At 44.2% G+C, this 20857-nt stretch overlaps 1 protein-coding gene across 1 annotated transcript in view; it reads right to left on the bottom strand.

Annotated features, from left to right (window-relative positions):
* Window positions 1–573: 573 nt before the first annotated feature.
* The window catches only part of CGREF1 (cell growth regulator with EF-hand domain 1), a 28732-nt gene continuing 8448 nt past the window's right edge, over window positions 574–20857 (bottom strand). The window contains exons 3-6 of the mRNA XM_075200995.1: window positions 20761–20823; window positions 7650–7720; window positions 3514–3638; window positions 574–1345 (exon numbers count right to left, since the gene is read on the bottom strand). Coding sequence (XP_075057096.1) covers window positions 971–1345; window positions 3514–3638; window positions 7650–7720; window positions 20761–20823 — 634 coding nt within the window. The 3' untranslated portion in view covers window positions 574–970. The remainder of the gene's footprint in view (window positions 1346–3513; window positions 3639–7649; window positions 7721–20760; window positions 20824–20857) is intronic.

Below are 20857 nucleotides of genomic sequence, written 5' to 3'. Positions count from 1 at the left end.
ACCACAAACAAGAACACTCATAACCATGACAAAGCAGTTACTACAACTAAAGTCGAAACACAAGCGTAAGTCACTACTTAGTTACCTACTACTACTATTAGTTAGACTACCTCTAACTAATACACCGACAGAACCTACTTCACTGTACCTGGCTGAACTATGTGACTACCTCTAACTAATACACCAACCGAACTTACCTCACTGTATCTGTCTGGGACGTGTGACTATCTCTAACTAATAATAATTTGTTAAAAATGATAAATCAAGGAGATAACTATCTCTGAGATTGCTTTCCCTATGTGTCTCAATGCAATATACTCGCTATTTACATGTGAGCCAGGCTGCCACCACAGCTTAGACCCTTAAGAAAGCAGATGCCTATCAAAGTAGATTTATTTCAATGGCATTCTAGATGTGGGAGAGTCATCGATTTAAGAGCTAAATAGATGTCAGTGAAAGAGTTAACCCAACCCCTATTGACACTACTAAGGTAAGTACTTACTGAGTTTCACAGTACAGCTTCTGTAACCAGGAGGTTTGTTGTATCAGAAAAGTGCAAACACAGAAATAAAATACCTTCAGGACGTGTTCCTCTTTATTGTACAACCCCCTGCACATAGTACACAATACATGAACTATGTAATATCTAATGTCCAGGTCAGCGGATCAGGACAACTTCTCCAGCGTCCTGCATTTATATACAAGTGGTCATTGTCTCCTCATTGTACAGAATCAGACAGATACAATAGGGAGAGTCTGATAACTTTAGTATCTCCATCATGGGAATATATCCAATAATAAGTCAGGTTAATGCTGCAAGTTCTTCCTATAAAGACGAGTGTCAGCTCATTAACCAAGAGTCAGCTCCACCAACATCATGGTTGGCCACTAACAATGACTCCTTCATGGTGTAACTGCGCAGTACATGGAGACCTGCATCTCATTATCAGCTGCAGCCGAGTTGGTGCTTTTATTCCTCTTCTTCTTCTGGGACCAGCACACCTTCTACTTCAATGACTTTCTCTTCAGACACATCTTCAGGTTCATCCTGGATGACTATTCCTTCTGCGGGATGAGAAGCTGGGTCATTTATTTGTATTTGGTTCAGGAGAACATCTTCTGCTGGCTGGTCACTTGTTTCTACTTCCGTAATGATCTCTTTATTTGGATCATTGTCCAAAGCCACTGGTAGGTCTGTGTGGGCTGCTGGAGGAGGTATAGCCACATGGACAGACAGTGTGTCCTCCTCTGTATAAACTGGAGGGGTCACAAGTTCCTGGACACTGAGAAGCCCATCAAGGTTCAGGTCTTGTTTGTCTAAGACTTCATCTACCAAAGAGACCACCTAAAAAGAAACACAAGGTTTGGTAAATCATTCCACAAACTGGCTGAAGTATGTGACTACCCATAAAATGGATTTTAGGTGATTTCTTGTATAAACGTATTTCTCTTTGGGTGCAGTGAGCCCAGTGTATGTATTGTAAATCTAAAAAGTATATTAAGGTTCTGAACAGTGAGGTAAGGACACCAACGGCATCTTTGTGTACAACTGAGACAGGAAATTGTGTGTTAATTAGCATCTGGTCTCAGCCCAGGTAGGGGCTACTGCATTATTTTGAATAAGGGCACTCCAGTGAGTGATGAATCCATTGGATCTTAGGGGGGTATTCAATTGACGGCGGGATCGCCGAAAATCCTGCGCTCTAAAAATATTACCGTTAATACGGTAATTTACTCGCTGGATTTCAGCTCGCAGCGCGGGATTTTCGGCGATCCCGCCGTCAATTGAATACCCCCCACAGAGTCTGAATTCTCTAACATGCACACGAGGGGCCGTCTTGTAAGCAGTCAATTAACCTACCATGGGGGAAACTTATTAATGTTTGGGATTGGCATCAAGTTCAAGTCTCTGGCAATATGAAACCCCTAAATCCCCTGATCACTGCTTGATAAACTCACCATGTATGTTTTTGGAGTGGGGGAGGAAACCAGAGCACCCGGATGAAACCCACACAAACACAGGGAGAACATACAAACTTCACACAGAGAGGGTCTGGTTGATAACTGAACTCATGACCTCAGCCTGTGAGGCAGCAATGCTGATCTCTGATACATGTCTGTGTGTATTATCATTGTACACGCCAAACCCTGCCTAGGAGGTGAGCCTGCAAATACTGATTACTGACACCTCCTGAGTACCCAGTACTACAATAACCGACACCTCCTGAGTACCCAGTACTACAATACCCGACACCTCCTGAGTACCCATTACTACAATACCCGACACCTCCTGAGTACCCAGTACTACAATACCCGACACCTCCTGAGTACCCAGTACTACAATACCCGACACCTCCTGAGTACCCATTACTACAATACCCGACACCTCCTGAGTACCCAGTACTACAATACCCGACACCTCCTGCGTACCAAGTACTACAATACCCGACACCTCCTGAGTACCCAGTACTTCAATACCCGACACCTCCTGAGTACCCATTACTACAATACCCGACACCTCCTGAGTACCCATTACTACAATACCCGACACCTCCTGAGTACCCATTACTACAATACCCGACACCTCCTGAGTACCCAGTACTACAATACCCGACACCTCCTCAGTACCCAGTACTACAATACCCGACACCTCCTGAGTACCCATTACTACAATACCCGACACCTCCTGAGTACCCAGTACTACAATACCCGACACCTCCTGAGTACCCAGTACTACAATACCCGACACCTCCTGAGTACCCATTACTACAATACCCGACACCTCCTGAGTACCCAGTACTACAATACCCGACACCTCCTGCGTACCAAGTACTACAATACCCGACACCTCCTGAGTACCCAGTACTTCAATACCCGACACCTCCTGAGTACCCATTACTACAATACCCGACACCTCCTGAGTACCCATTACTACAATACCCGACACCTCCTGAGTACCCATTACTACAATACCCGACACCTCCTGAGTACCCAGTACTACAATACCCGACACCTCCTCAGTACCCAGTACTACAATACCCGACACCTCTTGAGTACCCATTACTACATTTACCGATACCACCAGTGTACCCATAACTACAATTACCGATACCACCAGTGTACACATTACTACAATTACCGATACCACAAGTGTACACATTACTACAATTACAATAAACTTCCTTTGTACTTGAAAAATTCATGGGACGAAAATGTTCTGCCGCCCCCATAAAACAGGGAATGCAAAATAATCTTGAAACAATTTTGTCCAACAAAACTTTGTAAATGGCAAGATCCCAGAGGCCCCAGAGTGATCGTCCAATCCTGCAGTCAGTAAGGAATGCCCTCCATGTGCATCTAAGATCAAACTACCATCATCGCTTTGCACGTCACACTTTTCTAATTTACCTTTTTTGTCATAGTCGCCATTTTTAACAAAAGCCACTTCCATACATTCAATACAATACAGTTACCAGTAACTGGCTGCGAATAAGGAATTCAGATGACAATTACCGATTTTTGAGCTGGTTCCTCCTGTAAACTTTTTGTCAGAATCCCACTTAGCAGCCGCATGAGTTCCAGACCATCAAGAAGTCCGTTCTTGTCAAAGTCGTAGAGCACAAAGAGGTGTAAGATGACTGAAAGGAAAAATATACAACAAAATGCAAACGTTAGATAAATTATTACATGTAAAACAATTTTCCTAATTAAACAGGATGACTCCAGACTCAATGTGACGACTCCGGATTAGAAAGTAAGAAGATTTGTATGTCGGGGCTCATTCAGACTTGGAAATACGAAACTCATTTCCATACTGAACATGTGCAAGAGGCATGTGTACACATACGTCTGTGTGTAGTCTTTGTATACTGTTGTCTGTACAGTCAGGGTGTGTCGCTTAGACCTGGATGTAATTGTATATACACCTGTCAGGGGACATCTCTTGTAGGATGTGGAGGCTTTGGTGCAACGAGATGTAATAATGATGATCAGCAGCACGATCTAGTCACTCCGGATTGGCTAATTGTATATAGACTCCTCCAGCTGAGAGTATCTAATTTATTAGTCAAGTGACCATCTATTCACATTACTTATTTGTCATTTCCAATTGGATTACTACAGAAATGAAGATTTACTTTAGATTTTTAAAGGAGAAAACTTATGTTTAACTTATTTTACTTTGTATTTAATTACATTTTAAAGGTAGATTATTTATTAAAAACTGTACAGACAATAGTCTCTCATGCATATACAGCACGTTGTTACAATATTATATTGTATACAAATAGGGCAATAAGAATTTATCTTGTACTAGTAAGACAGCCATTGCCTCTTCTCTATTCAATCTCTACGCTATTGTGCGGAGTAAACACACTTCCTACGCCTGGCGCAGATGACACTATTCCACAGCTTGACCCATAAGCACGTGTTTTCCCATGAACATTCTGAGCACATCTAACTCTAAATGAACCCCGATAAGCATTGTCCTAGCTTTGCATACTATATGTGCACATAAGCTGCGCAACAGGATTAAACGGGGGAGTTTTAAGGAGCAATTGAAAAATATGGAAATCCCGATGTTATAACATTTTTTTCATATATTCTTATAAGTAAAATACCAGTATGATCTGTGTGGATTGTAAATAGAGGAGCACTGAAAAAAAATCCCAAAGTCTTAGGATTCCTAGTAATGAGGAAGGGGTAGGAGAACACGACATGTGTGGATTCCTAGAGATGAGGAAGGGGGTGGAGAAGTCATCCTGTGAGCATTCCTAGAGATGAGGAAGGGGGAGGAGAACCCATCCAGTGAGTATTCCTTGTAATGAGGAAGGGGGAGGAGAACCCATCCAGTGAGTATTCCTTGTAATGAGGAAGGGGAAGGAGAACCCATCCAGTGAGTATTCCTTGTAATGAGGAAGGGGAAGGAGAACCCATCCTGTGAGGATTCCTAGAGATGAGGAAGGGGGAGGAGAACCCATCCAGTGAGTATTCCTTGTAATGTGGAAGGGGAAGGAGAACCCATCCTGTGAGGATTCCTAGAGATGAGGAAGGGGGAGGAGAATCCATCCTGTGAGGATTCCTAGAGATGAGGAAGGGGGAGGAGAACCCATCCAGTGAGTATTCCTTGTAATGAGGAAGGGGAAGGAGAACCCATCCAGTGAGTATTCCTTGTAATGAGGAAGGGGAAGGAGAACCCATCCTGTGAGGATTCCTAGAGATGAGGAAGGGGACGGAGAAGCCATCCTGTGAGGATTCCTAGAGATGAGGAAGGGGGAGGAGAACCCATCCTGTGAGGATTCCTAGTAATGAGGAAGGGGGAGGAGAACCCATCCTGTGAGGATTCCTAGTAATGAGGAAGGGGGAGGAGAACCCATTCAGTGAGGATTCATAGTAATGAGAAGGGGGAGGAGAACCCGACATGTGAGGATTCCTAGTAATGAGGAAGATAGAGGAGAACACATCCTGTGAGGATTCCTAGAGATGAGGAAGGGGGAGGAGAACCCATCCTGTGAGGATTCCTAGTAATGAGGAAGGGGGAGGAGAACCCATCCTGTGAGGATTCCTAGAAATGAGGAAGGGGGAGGAGAACCCATCCTGTGAGGATTCCTAGTAATGAGGAAGGGGGAGGAGAACCCATTCAGTGAGGATTCATAGTAATGAGAAGGGGGAGGAGAACCCGACATGTGAGGATTCCTAGTAATGAGGAAGATAGAGGAGAACACATCCTGTGAGCATTCCCAGTATTGAGTAAGATAGAGGTGAACACAACATGTGAGGACTCCTAGAGATGAGGAAGGGAGAGGAGATTCCAATCTGTTAGGATTAGTATTATTGATAAAGGGAGAGGAGAACCCATCCTGTAAGGAATCTAGTAGTGAGGAAGTTAGAGCAGAACCCAAACAGCGAGGATTTCTTGTGATGAGGATGGGAAAGGAGGACCCAGTTTCTGAAGATTCCAAGTGATGAGTTAGGGAGAGGAGAACCCAACCTGTGAGGATTCCCAGTATTGAGGAAGGGGGAAGACAGCCCATCCTGATAGTATACCTGCCAACATGTGTGTCAGAAACTGTATAAAAACATCTGTATTTTGTATTGTATCTGATATATACCATCACTACTTCTGGATGATCACTAGTATCTCTAACTAGTGTGTAATGGTCCTTATAAGGATTCTTGAACAACAAAACATAACTGCTTCACGAATCTGCCTGACGCCTATTGTTTGCTGTATCCTGTGACCAACATATAAGAGCTTGTACTCCAATATGTTCCAAGGCTGTCCTGCATTGAACTAAGTTTCTCTGTGACAACAATCTGCCTGCTACCCAGCAGTCTTGATACATAGTAAAAGGTCAGGAGGTACCAGCCAGCCCACAGCAAAGAGACGTTACAGTAGCTATACAAGCTACCCCAGAAGTAAGCAGTTTCAGGTGCCTGTGAAGAAGCCTGGTGGTGGCAGCACTGTCCTTCTACAACTATTGCGCAGTTGGCATCCGCAGTCGGAAAGTGTCTGGTGGCAAAGTGATAACAGTACGAATGGTCAGTAACAGTTGGTTAAAGACAGTGAGAAAGGAACTCAGATAATCTCTGTAAGGTCCCTCAAACCAGGACCCCTGCCAGAGACCGGATGACAAGGTAAGTCCCTTTGGTCATACTAAACTCTGTGAAGAGGATGGGAGAGGTGAACCCAACCTAAGATATTTCTTAGCGATGTTGAAGTATGCAGTGAACCCATCCTGTGAGGATTCATAGTATTGAGGAAGGTAGAGAGGAATCTAACCTGTGAGATGTCCTAGTGATGAGGAACGGAGAGGAGAACCATGTCCCAGCTGGTAGCCAAGCTATGAGGATGCTTCTTCTGTCTGCTCTAGCAGACATGTGACTCACCTCAGCTATCCCTATGGAGGTATGAATCTGCACTTTATATGGCAGGGAGTGCTTAGCCTCTCTGTCTGTATTAGCATTGTGTCTGTACCTCGTTTGCCCACTGTTGCTGACTCTATATTGTTGGATTACCAGACTTTCTGCCTAGTTCCTGGTTATTCTTTTTGTCGGCTGCTTGTTTTTACCCTATTTCTTGTTTTCTGGACTTCTCTTGCTCCCTACCTGCCCAGACTTCGGCTTGTCACCATTTATCCTAGAATACTGTCCGTCTCAATCATTTGCATTCCCTTTGGTTATCTCTTGTCTATCATCTGGTGTTTCCTTTCAGTTTGCCAGCTCAACGAGTCTCCATTTACCTTCGCTATCTGGAGTCCATGAAAAATTCTTATTACCTTGAACTCAAGTCCTGGGGACATCCAAATACCTGTGATAATATTGCTCACTACTGGAAAGGCGGCTTACTATAGGTGAAGGCCTCTTACGGTCTGGTTGTAAGAATTTATCTGTTATTAGGAGCCATACCATTATAACCAGCACTGAGGCAAAACACTCCCTGTCATTTAAAGTATTATAGGCCAATCATGGAGCTCCCCCCACAAGTATAATTGAAGCCATTCAAACGTCCGCTAGAGGAAACGGAAGAAGCGTCCTGACAGTTAGGCATCTAGCCAGGATATGCCGGGCAGCAGTAAACAAGAAAGAGACAGAAGAGATGCAGAAAGCCAGCATGGCGGCTTGTGACGTGAGGTAGTAAAGTGGCTGACCCTTCTCTCGCTTCATGTCTGCAGCATTTTCTTCCAGAGGATCCTTGTCTTTCAAGTATCCTTGTAGGAGGCTGGAGAGAAGAAAGACAATATTATGGAACTTACCATTGTAACTAAAGAGTGGTTTACTACAATCACATTTTCATCAACATAAGATTATATATAAATTTGCTCTTAATAATGGTTTGGTTGTAATTTATGATTTAATTAATAAGTAAATGAATCTAAATGAAAAACACTTGAGCAATGTCAGGTCATCTTATCCAGCGTCTTAGCTGAAATTACAGGTACACAATTCAGCTCATGTTGAGTTGGGCGTTGCACCTATTTGCTTAACATAAAATATGAACATTTGTCCTGGCCATGCCCACAATAAAGGCACGTGGCCCCACAATAAGGCACGTGGCCCCACAATAAAGGCACGTGGCCCCACAATAAAGGCACGTGGCCCCACAATAAAGGCACGTGGCCCCACAATAAAGGCACGTGGCCCCACAATAAAGGCACGTGGCCCCACAATAAAGGCACGTGGCCCCACAATAAAGGCATGTGGCCCCACAATAAAGGCACGTGGCCCCACAATAAAGGCACGTGGCCCCACAATAAGGCACGTGGCCCCACAATAAAGGCACGTGGCCCCACAATAAGGCACGTGGCCCCACAATAAGGCACGTGGCCCCACAATAAAGGCACGTGGCTACACCTGTATACACATTTGGTCCTTGCACCTTCATACTCTTGCAGAATTGGGACAGAGGAGAGAAGGGGCGTGCACACAGACCGGGTACAGTATGAGCGTGTTTATGTAATAAACTGAGGCAGACCCGCTTGGCAAGAGTTGTACCGATGGTGGGTGCCTGCACTCTGGTACAAATACACAGGGATGATGATGATTCTGATTGGCTGAATGCCTTGAAGCTGATAGGTGGCTTCTTCATCGCTCGTGCATATATTATGATTTTTTTACAATATTTTAGAATGAATCTTTTGCTATTTTCATTCGTACATGAGACAGAAGATATCCTGCATTGTAGAGGGGATTTTCAATTTTAATCAAACATTATAGTGGATTATTTTTATTATTAACCTTTATTTATAGGGCACCACATGGGGTCTGCAGCACCGTGCAGAGGGAAAACTACAAGACAGCAAACAAATAACACTACAACTCACAGCACAGATACTGGAGTGCAAGTAGTATATTCAGCAGTCTGAACCTGTGCCTATTAGCATGGGTGCAACTAACAGGTTTAGAACCACTGAAAGAGGTGCAAATACAATGGAGGAGTGGAGTCAATGGTCAGAGTGTCCAAGGAGGAGGGGCGCAGTGTTGCTGGTGAGCAGAAGTTATAGGTAATGAGAACAGGAGGCATGAGGGCCCTGCTCGCGAGAGCTTACAATCTAAAGGGAAAGGGGCAGACAAACATTTGACACATGGGGATGAGCCAATGTAAGGGGATCTGAGGACTAGAAGCAAGAGAGTGAGAGATGGAGGATGAAAGTGTGTGAGGCATACTACATGGTGAGATGGTTAAGTGGAGGACTGGTAGGCTTTTCTAAACAGGTGAGTTTTCAATGACCGTTTGAAGTCATACAGGCTAGGGTATACTCTAATAGAACAATGAAGAACGTCCAGTGGTGGAGGGCAGCACAGGAGAAATCTTAGTTTCGGGAGTGAAATGTGGTTACCAGAGGAGAGATGGGGAAGGCGACAGTCATTGGCCGATAGAAGAGGGCAGAAGGGAGTATGTATGGAAATGAGGTTGGAGATGTAGGTAGCAGTGGAGTTGAGAGCGCCTTGTACGCGAGGGTGAGGGAAGAGGAGCCAGTGTAAGATTTGACAGAGAGGGGAGGCAGATGTGAAGCAGCGAGAGTGGAAGGTAAGTCTAGCTGCAGCATTAAGTATAGATTGAATATGAGCGAGATGGGAGTGGGGGAGGCCAGTAAGGAGAAGGTTACAGTAGTCTAGATGAGAAATGATCAGTGAGGGGATAAATGTCTTGGTAGCATTCTGGGTGAGGATGGGTCTGATACGAGTGATGTTGCGGATCTGGAAGCAACAGGATTAGACAAAAGACTGAATGTGAGGGGCGAAGGTGAGGGAGGTGTCAAGAATGATATCCAGGCAGTGGACTTAGGGAACAGAGGAAATAGTGGTGTTGTCAACAATGATAGAGAGGTTTAGGAGGGGAGGAGACTCTTGAACAATGGGTTCAGTTTTGGACATGTTAAATTTGAGAAAGGGTAATGACATCCAGGAGGAGACCCAATAGAAGGGGGGAGAGGAGAGATCAGGAGATGTGATGTAGAGTTGAGTGTCGTCGAAATAGAGGTGGTACTGGAGGCCGAAGAAACTGAAGAGTTAACCCAGGTAGGAGGTGTACAGATAAAAAAAGCAGAGGGCCAAGAACAGAACCCTGTGAGACTCCTATGGGAAGGAAGGATGGGGGAGGAGGAACCAGAGGTAAAAACAGAGAAGGAGCGGTTGGTGAGGTAGGAGGTGACCCAAAATTGGATGACATTGGCAGGGTTGCTGGTGCTTGGGGGTGGGCTGGATCTGGGATGGAGATGAGGGCAGGAGGTGAGGATGGGTATTAGACCAGAGTAAGGAGACATGGCAAAACACTAAGGGAGTAGGGAGAGGAAAGATAAAAGGGGAGTGTATGGACTACCAAATGAGCAAAAGATGCATCGGTACTAGGAAAGGGATCAGGGGGAGAGAAGTAAAACAATGTGACAAAACAGGGTCCCACTGGACTGAGGACTTCTTATTTACTACCCGTTTCTCACAGTTTATTGTACTTTTTAATCCTTGGCCCAGTCTAAGTATATACACCAGAGCATCAGTGTATTATGTGTATTTTATTTCACATTATTAGGTACATTCTGCCCTTGCTATTACCTACAATATTGTATGTGTTAGAAATATAAAGACTGTTGCCATATGGTATAGCAGGACAGCAGAAACCATATTGCATGACAGGATTGAAAGTTGAGTTAGCTAAGGTAATTACCATTTGTCTCAAATATCCATTGTTATGAGATGTGGGAAAGATCTGGGCTGTTAGTAATCAGAACAATGTCTGAGTGACTGTTAATATAGCAGCTGGCAGCCCAAATTAGTGATCTAGGTCAACAGGTAATCTAGGAGGTAATTAGAACTTCCAGATTATGTGCAATGCGTCTCCACAGGACTATACTGGCTGAAATAGCATTGGAAAATGTATTAAGATGTATCAATATAAATGTATTTGTATCAAAATGTATCTCGTAATCAGATTGTGTAACGCTGCAGATACAATGGGCCTCATTCATCAAGGCACATATATGCCGATTTTGAGCATATGCGCAGAACAGAAACATACGTGAACGCAGTCTTGTTCCGTGTGCCTATGAGCGCAAAGGGCACTTTCTACAGTGTATGACTTCAGAAGTGAAAGTGGATGTGAAAGGGGCAACACTCATGAGGAATACACAATGAAGACCATTTCCGTGCACATACGTGTGATGTATACTCTAGCACCGTGATGGCTAACCTATGACACGCGTGTCACTGGTGACACACTGAGGCAGTTGGGATTTTGGATGTGCTAGATTGGCAGCTCCTGACTTCCACCTGCACCCGATGCTTCCGGCTCCCGGGCTCCCGACTCTCAGCTGTGACTGTCGCTTCCCCTCCCTCCCAGCGCTCCCGGCGCTTCCGATGTGACGTGATGACGTCACGCGCATCCGCGTAGTAGGCTGCGCGGTCTGTCTTCCCGAGGCGGCGAGCAAATAGCAGGTAAGGAAATACCTGCGCGGGGGACGGGACGGACGTTGGTTCAATGACTAAAATATTACTAAAACATACTGGGCAACGGCTGTAGGAGAGACGAGGAAATACCTGTGGGAGGACAACTAAAACTGGCTGTGGGGGGAAGAAATACCTGCAGGGGGGACAATGACTGTAGGAGGGGGTAATGCAAATATCTGCAGGGTGAAGTAAGGAAAAATGGCTGCGGGGGTGGGGGCAATCGCTGTCGGAGGGGGAAATGAAAATGGCCAAAGGTGGGTAATGAAATGAATTTTACTATTATTAGTTAAGATTTTTTTTATATATACATATATTTTTATAGATATTATCAATTATATACATTTTTATACACTTTACTAGCCACAGGGCTGTTTTTCTTATGTTTAGATGTGTGGTTAAGTAAGAGGGAGTGGAATAGTCCCTTTTAACAGCCATCATCTTGACTTTTATCTTTCTCCAGGGTTCTTCTTCTTTGGAGGCTGTGTTTTTCCTGTCCTGTCATCTGGAGCCTCTTCTACTGTTCCAAGCCCTGTCTAGTTCCTGCTCCACAGACTTCCTGAGTTCTGCCAACAGTGCTGCAGGTACGCGCCTGCCTACTGCTAGTTACAGAAGGGGTACATAGTGTAGTGCTTTACATGATTTTGTACAGGAGTCTGTCCAACAACACCGTTACAGAGGTAATAAAGTGGTCAATAGGTTTTTAATTACCTCTGTAACAGTGTTGTTGGACTGACTCCTGGTATAAAATAATATAAGTTAATTTATGAATTAACCTTTTATAGAAAATGCCCTGATTTTCATTTATGTATTGTTGCAGCCCTGACATGGAGAATCCAAAACATAAAAAAAAGCAAGATTGAATGAAAGAGAGTAATAAAGAGAGTGGTAGTAGCAGTAGCAGTAGTAGTAGCAGTAGCAGTAGCAGTAGCAGTAGTAGTAGCAGTAGCAGTGGTAGTAGCAGTAGCAGTAGCAGTGGTAGTAGCAGTAGCAGTAGCAGTAGCAGTGGTAGTAGCAGTAGTAGTAGCAGTAGCAGTGGTAGTAGCAGTAGCAGTGGTAGTAGCAGTAGCAGTGGTAGTAGCAGTAGCAGTAGCAGTGGTAGTAGCAGTAGTAGCAGTGGTAGTAGCAGTAGTAGTAGCAGTAGCAGTAGCAGTGGTAGTAGCAGCAGTAGCAGTAGCAGTGGTAGTAGCAGTAGTAGTAGCAGTAGCAGTAGCAGTGGTAGTAGCAGTGATAGTAGCAGTAGCAGTGGTAGTAGCAGTAGCAGTGGCAGTAGCAGTGGTAGTAGCCGTGGTAGTAGCAGTAGCAGTGGTAGTAGCAAAAGCAGTAGCAGTGGTAGTAGCAGTAGTAGTAGCAGTAGCAGTGGTAGTAGCAGTAGCAGCAGCAGTTGCAGTGGTAGTAGCAGTGGTAATAGCAGTAGCAGTAGCAGTGGTAGTAGCAGTAGCAGTGGTAGTAGCAGTAGTAGTAGCAGCAGTGGTAGTAGCAGTAGCAGTAGCAGTGGTAGTAGCAGTAGTAGTAGCAGCAGTGGTAGTAGCAGTAGCAGTGGTAGTAGCAGTAGCAGTGGTAGTAGCAGTAGCAGTAGCAGTGGTAGTAGCAGTAGTAGTAGCAGCAGTAGCAGTAGCAGTGGTAGTAGCAGTAGCAGTGGTAGTAGCAGTAGCAGTAGCAGTGGTAGTAGCAGTAGTAGTAGCAGCAGTAGCAGTAGCAGTGGTAGTAGCAGTAGCAGTAGCAGTGGTAGTAGCAGTAGTAGTAGCAGCAGTAGCAGTAGCAGTGGTAGTAGCAGTAGCAGTAGCAGTGGTAGTAGCAGTGGTAGTAGCAGTAGCAGTGGTAGTAGCAGTAGTAGTAGCAGCAGTAGCAGTAGCAGTGGTAGTAGCAGTACCAGTGGTAGTAGCAGTAGCAGTGGTAGTAGCAGTAGCAGTAGCAGTGGTAGTAGCAGTAGCAGTAGCAGTAGCAGTAGCAGTGGTAGTAGCAGTAGCAGTGGTAGTAGCAGTAGCAGTAGCAGTGGTAGTAGCAGTAGCAGTGGTAGTAGCAGTAGCAGTAGCAGTGGTAGTAGCAGTAGTAGCAGTGGTAGTAGCAGTAGTAGTAGCAGTAGCAGTGGTAGTAGCAGCAGTAGCAGTAGCAGTGGTAGTAGCAGTAGTAGTAGCAGTAGCAGTAGCAGTGGTAGTAGCAGTGATAGTAGCAGTAGCAGTGGTAGTAGCAGTAGCAGTGGCAGTAGCAGTGGTAGTAGCCGTGGTAGTAGCAGTAGCAGTGGTAGTAGCAGTGGTAGTAGCAAAAGCAGTAGCAGTGGTAGTAGCAGTAGTAGTAGCAGTAGCAGTGGTAGTAGCAGTAGCAGCAGCAGTTGCAGTGGTAGTAGCAGTGGTAATAGCAGTAGCAGTAGCAGTGGTAGTAGCAGTAGCAGTGGTAGTAGCAGTAGTAGTAGCAGCAGTGGTAGTAGCAGTAGCAGTAGTAGTAGCAGCAGTGGTAGTAGCAGTAGCAGTGGTAGTAGCAGTAGCAGTGGTAGTAGCAGTAGCAGTAGCAGTGGTAGTAGCAGTAGTAGTAGCAGCAGTAGCAGTAGCAGTGGTAGTAGCAGTAGCAGTGGTAGTAGCAGTAGCAGTAGCAGTGGTAGTAGCAGTAGTAGTAGCAGCAGTAGCAGTAGCAGTGGTAGTAGCAGTAGCAGTAGCAGTGGTAGTAGCAGTAGTAGTAGCAGCAGTAGCAGTAGCAGTGGTAGTAGCAGTAGCAGTAGCAGTGGTAGTAGCAGTGGTAGTAGCAGTAGCAGTGGTAGTAGCAGTAGTAGTAGCAGCAGTAGCAGTAGCAGTGGTAGTAGCAGTAGCAGTGGTAGTAGCAGTAGTAGTAGTAGCAGCAGTAGCAGTGGTAGTAGCAGTAGCAGTAGCAGTGGTAGTAGCAGTAGCAGTGGTAGTAGCAGTAGCAGTAGCAGAAGCAGTGGTAGTAGCAGTAGCAGTAGCAGAAGCAGTGGTAGTAGCAGTAGCAGTAGCAGTGGTAGTAGCAGTAACAGTAGCAGTGGTAGTAGCAGTAGCAGTGGTAGTAGCAGTAGCAGTAGCAGTGGTAGTAGCAGCAGTAGCAGTAGCAGTGGTAGTAGCAGTAGCAGTGGTAGTAGCAGTAGCAGTAGCAGAAGCAGTGGTAGTAGCAGTAGCAGTAGCAGTGATAGTAGCAGTAGCAGTGGTAGTAGCAGTAGCAGTAGCAGAAGCAGTGGTAGTAGCAGTAGCAGTAGCAGTAGCAGAAGCAGTGGTAGTAGCAGTAGCGGTAGCAGTGGTAGTAGCAGTAGCAGTAGCAGTAGCAGACCCTTTTGAGACATATGGACAGAGATGTATGGCATTATAGACAGAAGAAACAGATCATTGTGCATACTATGTAATGAGACAGTAGTAAGCAGAATGTGGAACATAAATAGACATTTTGAAACTAATCATCGCCAGCTCTTGGAAAAAAGTCTGGATGATAGGAAGGAATACATTTCTAGGCAGTTACACCTCTATAAGAGCCAATCAAATTCCCTCCTTAAATTTGTAAGAGGCTCTACAAATTTAACATCAGCAAGTTTATGTGTTGCTCACTCCATAGCTCAGCATGGAAAAGCCCTCAGCGAAGGAGAATTTATTAAAGAAACTCTTCTAAGGTGTGCACCAATTTTATTTCACGATATGCAAAATAAAGATGCTATTATTAACCGAATTTCTGAGTTACCAATCAGTAGAAATGTCATCAAAGACAGAATAATGAGATTGAACACAAACATACAGCATCAATTAAAAGGAGACTTAGATAATTGTAAATATTTTTCAATTTCTCTTGATGAAACTACTGATGTCACATCAAATGCTCGTTTGGCCATTATTGCTAGATATTCAGATGGTCTCACAATGAGAGAAGAGTTGATAAAGTTAGAATCAGTGCCAATAAGTACATCAGGGAAGGAAATATGTAAGGTTGTTATACAAACATTCCGTGACCTAAGCATTGATATGTGTAAAGTTGTGTCAGTGACGACAGATGGGGCACCCAATATGGTGGGAAAAAGTGTAGGATTTGTGAAGTTGTTTATGGAAGCTATTGGACGTCCACTTGTGCCTTTTCATTGTATTATCCATCAGGAGGTGTTGTGTGCCAAGGCAGGATTCACAGAATTAAATGATTTAATGTCAGTTGTAACAAAAATAGTGAATTTCATAGCTGCTCGACCCCTTCACAAGCGAGAATTTACTGCACTTTTACAGGAAGTTGATTCAACCTACAGTGGACTGTTGATGTTCAGTAATGTGAGGTGGCTGAGCCGAGGGAAAGTACTTGAGCGATTTGTGGAGTGCTTTTCAGAAATGAAGGATTTTCTTGAGAATAAGGATCTTGCAAACTTTCCTCAGCTCAATGATCATAAGTGGGTCAACACATTGATGTTTTTCACAGATATCTCTGTTCATATGAATGAGCTAAACTTACAATTACAAGGTTTTGGCAAAAGTATTGATGTTATGTTTGGATACATAAAAGCCTTTCAAAGTAAACTTAAAATCTTTAAGCGAAAGTAAAACTTATAAATATTTTCCTCGAGTAAAAAAGTATTTTGAGAACGACAGCACAACTGTACAAAATGAAATAGAGCTCATGCACATGAAGTACCAGCATATTGTGGACTCGCTACTTGACCAGTTCGGTGAAAGATTTAATCAATTTAGAAGCCTGGAACAGACCATCAAAATAATAAAATGTCCGGATTTAGTAGTCTACAGTACTTTAGAATTAAATATTTTCGAATGGATGCAAATTGATGATTTGGAGATGCAACTTGCTGAATTTCAAGACCGCATCTGGATTCAAGTGTTTGTGGATTTGAGGTCCAGACTTGAGAATCTGGAAAGAAATCGTTTGGAGAATGAAGAAGACTGCCCCACGAACAGGAAATTTGGAGTGCTTGGAACAGATTACCAGACACATTTAGCACCCTGAAAAATCTAGCAATGGCTTTACTCACAATTTTTCCCTCAACATACTTTTGTGAGACTTTACTCTCAGCATTAATTAATATTAAAACAAATAAAAGAAACAGACTGACAGATGAAGTTAGCAGCGCTTGCTTGGCCCTGAAGTGCACAAAATACAAACCTGCAATTGAAGATTTATCAAGTGCAATTCAGCAACAGAAAAGTCACTAAGGTAAGTCATTATTCTTTTTTGCTTTTTGAACTAATAAATATTACAAATATATTAAAAATGTAACTCTTTCTTTATTAGGGCTGCAAATATCACCAAATTATGGACATTTCTTGAAGTGACACGCAACCCAAGGAAGGCAACACTTTTTTCCGATTTTCGACACACCAAGCTGAAAAGGTTATCCATCACTGCTCTAGCACATGCAGAAATGTCTTCAGACCTTGTTCTGAAGAGGTCATTGTTAGTCTATGGGGCATATTCAATTAGGTCCCAGGATCACTGTAACGTGCCAACAACTGATGTCAACAACTCCATAACCAGCAAATAGTCCACCGTCATGGGCCCAGGGAGAGTGTCTTCAGGCCACGTGTCAGCCTCTTTGGGGTGTAAATGCTGTGGTGGTCCTTCGCTATCGGCTCCTGCCTCGTCATCATGGACACCCTGCACATTATACAGAGTGACCTAAAGCCAACGCGCAATATCCCAACAGCAATACCGACATTGACCAAACTGTTGGCGGTATTGCACTTTTGCACCACTGGGTCCTTCCAGACCACTGTGTGGGGCCGCGCCAGGGATGCCCCAGGCCACCTTCAGTCGTGTACTGAAGGTTGTGCTGAGGGTGTTCCTGTCGCAGCTCAGCCAATTCATCCATCTGCCACTCAATGAGAGATAGTGGATGGGCAGAAGTGACTGGGAGGTAGGCAGAGGGGGAAGAGGGTAAGCAGATGGGGGTAGGGTGTCGGGCTGACGTGATTTGAAAATAAGAGGCTATGTTGTTGCAAAAATTGGTTTGGGACAAACAAAATGCATTTGGGTTGGAGAGGGTTGTGGGACAGCATTGCAAAAGTTGGGATTATAACCAGGGGAAAATGGTGCTTGATGATGTTGCAGAGAGTCTTGTGTGGGTAAGTTATGGATGATGGACAGGAGTGAGGTATTGTGCTAATGGGGAAAGAGAGGAAACTTGGGACATTTGGCTAGGAAGGTTGGAAGTAACATATTGGGATACCAGATCAGTGAGACAGGAAAGGATATTCCGGATGTCTGTGATCATTGTGGTGATGGACGTGTCCAACTTGTGCTCAATACAGATGAGGGTAGTGCTGATCTCCTGGGTAGTATTTTGAAGTTGTGCGTGTGATTGGTGAAGGTTGTGCTAGAATTGAAGACACGCCTTCTGCCGAATGACCCCTAAGTCCTCCAAATCATGGGCCTCCTCCACCAGTTCCTCCTACATTACTGTATCAACCAGCACACATGATGGGTGGACCGTTAACTATGCATCATTTGGATTTTTGATATATCATTTTTAAAGGAAATAATCCTGCACGAGGATGACTATGTTGCAGCAGAAGTAGCAAGGATTTGTTCTGTGTATTACAAATTTACCAATAAGCCCACTAATGTTGGAGGGAGGGGGTATTTTGGTCAAACAAAAACATGTACTTTTGTGAAATGTATTATTCTTTACAATGTACCTCTGGGGGAAAGAGGTTCTATTAGGGTTGGATGGCATCCAGTATCAATGCTACCCAGCCTTCCACCACCTGCTTACTATACAATATGGCTGGTAATAGAATTCATTCCTGCTATGTAATAATGAAGTTTCAGATTCACTGGGTAATTCATATAAACCGTCCAACTCAAGTCCATCTGTAAGTGGTGTTGAGGAATCTATGTGCGGTACTGGATATTTCACATTGCAACCTAACATTATCTGGGAGTTTCTATGTAAGTGTGAGACAGAAATAACACTTATAAATCAGCTAATATGTCATATTTATTCCAATAGACCACCTGACTGCGCTCCGCCGGTTACACCTACTGCGGTGAAGAAGTGGGGTGAGGGTGGAGGAGGCTGTTGAAGAACGTAAGTATCTTCATGTAATAATGTTGGGGATTGGAGGCCCAGTATTAAAGTGTAGTCATCAGAATGCCTTCATTTCACACACGTAATTTACCCTAGACCTAGGCAACGTCTGCCCTTCCACAGGTGTCTGACATGAGCCTAATAAGTGTTTGTTGTCATCAACTCTACACCCCGTCCACCCAACAGATATATATCTGCATGTGCCTCCAAAACTAGTCCTCTGGTTACTACTGTGTTTAGCATAACATGAACCTTTCCAGACAAGTTATGTAACAAGTCAGACCCCTGCTGAGCCCGGCAGATGTCTGTACAAAGGACACCCATAGAAGTCATATATGTTGTCAAAATCACCTACGTTTGTTAACCTAATTTTTTCCTCTTTTATATACAGATCAAGAAGACAGCCATATTGGCAGCCCCCTCACCCAGTTTCCAGCCCCCTCACCCAGTTCCCAGCCCCCTCACCCAGTTTCCAGCCCCCTCACCCAGTTTCTAGCCCCCTCACCCAGTTTCCAGCCCCCTCACCCAGTTTCCAGCCCCCTCACCCAGTTCCCAGCCCCCCTCACCCAGTTTCCAGCCCCCTCACCCAGTTTCCAGCCCCCTCACCCAGTTCCCAGCCCCCCTCACCCAGTTTCCAGCCCCCTCACCCAGTTTCCAGCCTCCTCTCACCCAGTTGCTAGTCCCCCATTTGATGAAAAAAAAACTATTCCAGAAAATGTTCAGCAGATAGAAAATTTTTGTACTTTTTTATGTTTGTTTAAATATATATAAAAAAAAAAATCATTCCATACATTGGAGTGTGTGGTTTTTTTTAAAATAAATCAAAATGCGTACTCATGTACACTTGTACTATAATAAAGGGACATTTTGAACATAAACTGATATCTAAAATACATTTGTCCCTTTCTACTGGATAATAACTCCCAGACTTTTTAGACATAAGGGAGTTTGTGATGAGGGTAGCAGGGCTAAAAAATTATGACCTGTGGTTGGATGACTTATAAATAACTAATTGTATAAATGTATTTCGATTAGTGATGCAATGCACCAATGTATATCATTGCAAATGTACTGAGTTTTGTATTAGAAATGTATTGATTTCTCATCAGTAGGGATATGTTGGAGAAAATGTGTGTTTGTATGAAGGGAAGAGAGGAGATCCCATGCTAATTGGGCCTTTTCATTTGTGAGTGACCAAGACCTCTTTTAGCCTGAATGCACAGGAGGGGGTCGTTAGACTTTCATCCTGTGTTTTAGAGAGATAGGAAACCTAACAGCAAGTAATTTAGGAAATCACAAATTGATATAAATTGTGTTGAGCTTAAGTTGCGCTAAATACAAGTTTAGACATATTACATCCTGATGGTGAACATTGAATGTAATATCTCAGACTTTGTGGTGACAGTTAGGATCAAGGGGCTGTACTTCTGGATGATCACTAGTACCTCCAACTGGTGTGTAACTGTCCTTGTAAGGACCCCTTGAGCAATAAACATCACTGCTTGAAGATTCTGCTGACACCTATTGCCTGATGAATACTGTGACCAACAGATAAGAGCTTACACTCTAATCTATTCGCTGGCTGTCCTGTGTTGAACCCAGCATCTCTGTGTCAACACTCTGCCCACTACCCAGCAGTCCTGATCCATAGTAAGAGATCAGGAGGTACTAGTTAAGTCACAACAAAGAGGCGCTGCAGCAGCTATACCAGCTACCCCAGAAGTAAGCGGTCCCAAGTGTCAGTGAAGGAGCCTGGTGGTGGCAGCCGCATTCTCCTACAACTATTGCGCAGTTGGCATTCACAGGTTGGAAAGTGTCTGGTGGGAGGTGACACCAGTAGGATTGGTCAGTAACAGTCGGTTACTGACGGTAAGAAATAAACCCAGATAACCTGTGTAGGAAGAACATCCTTTCTCCGCTTCCCCATCAGTCTGGGTGGAGAAGTAATCCCATCTGGTCACAATCCCCTATTACTGTAATGAGTGAGATGAATCCCACAGAAGGTAACCACGTCCCAGCTAAGGGTGGTTTCCTCACAGACAGCAATGCATATATAACAGACTGACTGACTGACGTGTGTGTGACTTACTGATGTGTGTGATCTCTTTTGCCATCAAATGTAATGTAAACAAACCTTTCTTGTACGCAAGACCTGGCTGGGTGTCTCTGGGTGTAGGTGCGCCCGACGCATATAACTATGTACAGCTGGATACGTCTTATGTGTCTGACTCAGAGGCAGCAATATCTTCAGTCAGTTACAATTAGGTAATATATCCACTTATCCAATTGAACTTTACCAGGGACCTTACCTCAGATTGTCAGCTCCTAGGGCGAATGGATTTAGGATACGGCCACCTTCTGATGGCTCTGACCTGACAAAAAAATAACCAGAGAATTACAACTGGA

The sequence above is a fragment of the Mixophyes fleayi genome, chromosome 3 (genome assembly GCF_038048845.1).
Source record: "Mixophyes fleayi isolate aMixFle1 chromosome 3, aMixFle1.hap1, whole genome shotgun sequence".
NCBI lineage: Eukaryota > Metazoa > Chordata > Amphibia > Anura > Limnodynastidae > Mixophyes > Mixophyes fleayi.
Note: the sequence above shows the minus strand (reverse complement) of the source record. Positions and strands in the feature narration are given on the sequence as shown.